This window comes from Pterocles gutturalis, unplaced genomic scaffold (assembly GCF_000699245.1).
Source record: "Pterocles gutturalis isolate BGI_N339 unplaced genomic scaffold, ASM69924v1 scaffold23579, whole genome shotgun sequence".
In the NCBI taxonomy this organism is placed as follows: Eukaryota; Metazoa; Chordata; class Aves; order Pterocliformes; family Pteroclidae; genus Pterocles; species Pterocles gutturalis.
The window spans coordinates 2,973-5,592 of NW_010128840.1; the positions used below are offsets into that span (position 1 = coordinate 2,973).

General features: G+C 61.7%; 1 protein-coding gene across 1 annotated transcript in view; it reads left to right on the plus strand.

Annotated features, from left to right (window-relative positions):
- LOC104466378 (plectin-like) overlaps window positions 1-2,620 on the plus strand; it is a gene marked incomplete at both ends in the record, with an annotated part of 5,905 nt that overhangs the window by 2,967 nt on the left and 318 nt on the right. The window contains 2 exon segments of the mRNA XM_010079770.1: window positions 3-199; window positions 345-2,620. Of these exon segments, the coding sequence (XP_010078072.1) occupies window positions 3-199; window positions 345-2,620 (2,473 nt within the window).

The window sequence follows — 2,620 nt, forward strand, 5'->3', positions numbered from 1 at the left end:
ACATCCACCGCATCCCCGTGGAGGTGGGCTACCGGCGCGGCTACTTGGATGAGGAGATGAACCGGACCCTCTCCAACCCCAGCGATGACACCAAGGGCTTCTTCGACCCCAACACGCAGGAGAACCTCACCTACATGCAGCTGAAAGAGAGGTGTATTGAGGATCCCGAGACGGGGCTGTACCTGCTGCCACTGCGGGGGATGAGGAGATGAACCGGACCCTCTCCAACCCCAGCGATGACACCAAGGGCTTCTTCGACCCCAACACGCAGGAGAACCTCACCTACATGCAGCTGAAAGAGAGGTGTATTGAGGATCCCGAGACGGGGCTGTACCTGCTGCCACTGCGGGGAAACCGGCGGTGGTGGAGACCACCAAGGTGTACACTGAGGAGGAGACGCGGAAGGTGTTTGAGGAGACGCAGGTGGACATCCCCGTGGGCAGCAGGGCGGGCTCCTCCATGTCGCTGTGGGAGATCATGCACTCGGACCTGCTGCCCGAGGAGCAGCGGAAGCAGCTCATGGAGGAGTTCCAGTCGGGCCGCGTGTCCAAGGAGCGCATGATCATCATCATCATCGAGATCATCGAGAAGACCGAGATCATCCGGCAACAGAATCTCACATCCTACGACTACGTCCGGCGCCGCATCACGGCTGAGGACCTCTACGAGGCCAAGATCATCTCTGTAGACATCTACAACCTCCTGAAGCAGGGCTCCAAGACCTTCCGGGAGCTCCTCGACGTGGAAACCATCTGGAAGTACCTCTACGGGTCAGGCTGCGTGGCTGGCATCTACATCCCCTCTTCCAAGCAGAAGCTCAGCATCTACCAGGCTCTGAAGAAGGGGCTGATCAACTCCGAGGTGGCCCGTTCCCTCCTGGAGGCCCAGGCTGCCACTGGCTTCATGATCGACCCCATAAAGAATGAGATGCTGACTGTGGATGAGGCGGTCAGGAAAGGCGTGGTGGGGCCTGAAATCCATGACCGGCTCCTCTCCGCGGAGAGGGCCGTGACCGGTTACCGAGACCCCTACAGCGAGCAGAAGATTTCCATCTTCCAGGCCATGAAGAAAGACCTCATTCCCAGCGAGGAGGCTCTCAAGCTCCTGGATGCCCAGATAGCTACCGGTGGCATCATCGACCCGCACCTGGGCTTCCACCTGCCGCTGGAGGTGGCCTACCAGCGGGGCTTCATCAACAAGGAGACATACGACATGCTGTCCGAGCCCAGTGAGGTGCGGAGCTACGTGGACCCATCCACGGAGGAGAAGCTCAGCTACACACAGCTGCTGAAGCGGTGCCGGAAGGACGAGAACACGGGGCTGCTCCTGCTCCCGCTCTGTGACACCAGGAAGCTGACCTTCCGTGGGCTGCGGAAGCAGATCACCGTGGAGGAGCTGGGCCGCTCGCAGGCGATGGATGAAGCCACGGCCCAGCGCCTCCAGGAGGGCCTCACCTCTGTCGAGGAGGTCTCACAGAACCTGAAGAAGTTCCTGGAGGGCACCAGCTGCATCGCTGGTGTCTTCGTGGACTCCACGAAGGAGCGGCTGTCCGTGTACCAGGCCATGAAGAAGGGGATCATCCGGCCAGGCACTGCCTTCGAGCTGCTGGAGGCGCAGGCGGCCACGGGCTACGTCATTGACCCCATCAAGGGCCTGAAGCTGACGGTGGAGGAGGCTGTGCGGATGGGCATCGTGGGGCCCGAGTTCAAGGACAAGCTGCTCTCTGCTGAGCGGGCGGTCACTGGCTACCGGGACCCCTACACCGGGAAGCTCATCTCCCTCTTCCAGGCCATGAAGAAGGGTCTGATCCTGAAGGACCACGGGATCCGCTTGCTGGAGGCCCAGATTGCCACTGGTGGCATCATCGACCCCGAGGAGAGCCACCGTCTCCCCGTGGAGATCGCCTACAAGAGGGGCCTGTTCGACGAGGAGATGAACGAGATCCTGCTGGACCCCAGCGATGACACCAAGGGCTTCTTCGACCCCAACACGGAGGAGAACCTCACCTACCTGCAGCTCATGGAGCGGTGCATCACTGACCCGGAGACCGGCCTCTGCCTCCTGCCCCTGAAGGAGAAGAAGAGGGAGAGGAAGACCTCCTCCAAGTCCTCTGTCCGCAAGCGCCGGGTGGTGATCGTCGACCCGGAGACGGGCAAGGAGATGTCTGTGTATGAGGCCTATCGCAAGGGCCTCATCGACCACCAGACCTACCTGGAGCTGTCGGAGCAGGAGTGCGAGTGGGAGGAGATCACCACCTCCTCCTCCGACGGCGTGGTCAAGTCCATGATCATCGACAGGCGTTCGGGGCGCCAGTACGACATTGACGACGCCATTGGCAAGGGTCTCATTGACCAGTCGGCCCTGGACCAGTACCGTTCAGGCACCCTCTCCATCACCGAGTTCGCCGACATGCTCTCTGGCAACATGAGCGGCTTCCGGTCGCGGTCGTCCTCCGTGGGATCCTCCTCCTCCTATACTGTCAGCCCGGCCCCCACGCGGATGCAGATCTCCATGTGGAGCGACCCCACCGAGGAGACAGGGCCAGTGGCGGGCATCCTGGACACGGACACCCTGGAGAAGGTGTCGGTCACCGAGGCCATGCGCCGCAACCTGGTGGACA